Source organism: Otolemur garnettii, unplaced genomic scaffold, assembly GCF_000181295.1.
Source record: "Otolemur garnettii isolate 467f Iridium unplaced genomic scaffold, OtoGar3 scaffold00049, whole genome shotgun sequence".
NCBI classification, from domain to species: domain Eukaryota; kingdom Metazoa; phylum Chordata; class Mammalia; order Primates; family Galagidae; genus Otolemur; species Otolemur garnettii.
Genome location: NW_003852444.1, coordinates 9,991,949 through 9,993,334, shown reverse-complemented (window position 1 = coordinate 9,993,334; position 1,386 = coordinate 9,991,949). Strand labels below are relative to the sequence as shown.

Genomic DNA, 1,386 nt, shown 5'->3' with positions numbered 1-1,386 from the left:
CAGGCGCCTGTAGCCCCAGCTACTTGGGAGGCTGAGGCAAGAGAATCGCCTAAGCCCAAGAGATGGAGGTTGCTGTGAGTGACGCCAGGGCACTTTACCCAGGGCGACAAAGTGAAAGTCTGGAGAGAGAGAGAGAGAGAGAGGAGAGAGAGGAGATGCTATTAGCATTGCCATTTTCAGGTAGAGAAATGAATTATTGTAGAGACAGGGCTGTAACTTTTGTTGTGAGATTCTTCCTGATCCCTTCCCTGGTTCATTCTGCTACCCCAGGTAATTTCATCAGTAGTATCCTTGATGAGCACAATAGTTCTTAGAATTTGAGGTTGAGAATATTTGCTTGAGGTAAAATGCAAAACTCAGATGTACTTTTGAACCAATGGAGAGTAAAATAATAGCAATGATTTAAATCACTTCAAATAATTAACGAGATTTAGCATTAAATGCAACTGAAATGGAGTTTAATTTATTACAAAGAGTTTCCTTATTGCAGCATTTTTGGTCTTTCTGAAAAGACCGAATTCAGTTATTTAGAGGCTAATTATCAAGAGGATTATCTAAGGCTTAAGCTTCTCCTTCTTTCTTTTAAGGCTGGTGAGTCTGGAAGCATCTGAGCCATAGCAGATGGTGGGAGAGTAAGGAGAGACATGGAGGAGGCTTGGGCCATTGGTTACTTGGCTGTCCTGAAAATAGGGCAATGCAAGAGATGGGCAGGCCCTGGGGAGTAGGTTTGAATTAGTGACTCATCAAGAGTATCCACACTTTTGGGGGGGGGCTGTATTTCATACACTCCTGATTTAATTCATTTCATCTGCAATAATTAAGATGGGCTCACAACTGGTATAATTTAGAAATATACTGATAGAACATGTGCTGATTTTAATGCCGTTAGTTATTTTGTTGGCTTATCTTATTCTGTATCTATTTCTCCCCCAGATTTGTCTTGTGTGAGCTTTATGCCTTATCTTCTAGAACTTAATGTTTCTCACAATAAGCTGACTACATTCTTCGATTTCAAGCCACCCAAAAATCTCAAGGTAGACTTTATAAACACTATTTACGTATGTTAAGTGGTTTTCAACGTGCATTCCATAAGCTAAATAGCACTAACATAGAGGATTCAGAGAGAATAAGGTGTAGGGGTAGGTACTGTTGAGTGTCTTAATGAAATAAAAGAGATGGTTTGTCCGTGGACAGTCACTTTAGGAAGGTTTTCTCAAACCCAGTGTTCAAAGACCTTCCTTCTGTTCTCCTCTTTCCTTCGTTTGAATAGTAGTTTTTATTGCATTTTTTGTTAAAACAGAATAATTTTATCTGAAAGATTTTATATCTGAAAAGTCAGTAAACATTTTTGTAGAGGCTCCAACTTTGCCTTTTTTTTTTTTTTTT

The 1,386-nt window shown here is 38.7% G+C and overlaps 1 protein-coding gene across 1 annotated transcript in view; it reads left to right on the top strand.

Moving 5' to 3' along the window:
• LRGUK (leucine rich repeats and guanylate kinase domain containing) overlaps positions 1 to 1,386 on the top strand; it is a 107,272-nt gene that overhangs the window by 11,431 nt on the left and 94,455 nt on the right. The window contains exon 4 of the mRNA XM_003791666.3: positions 934 to 1,034. Within this exon, the coding sequence (XP_003791714.1) occupies positions 934 to 1,034 (101 nt within the window). The remainder of the gene's footprint in view (positions 1 to 933; positions 1,035 to 1,386) is intronic.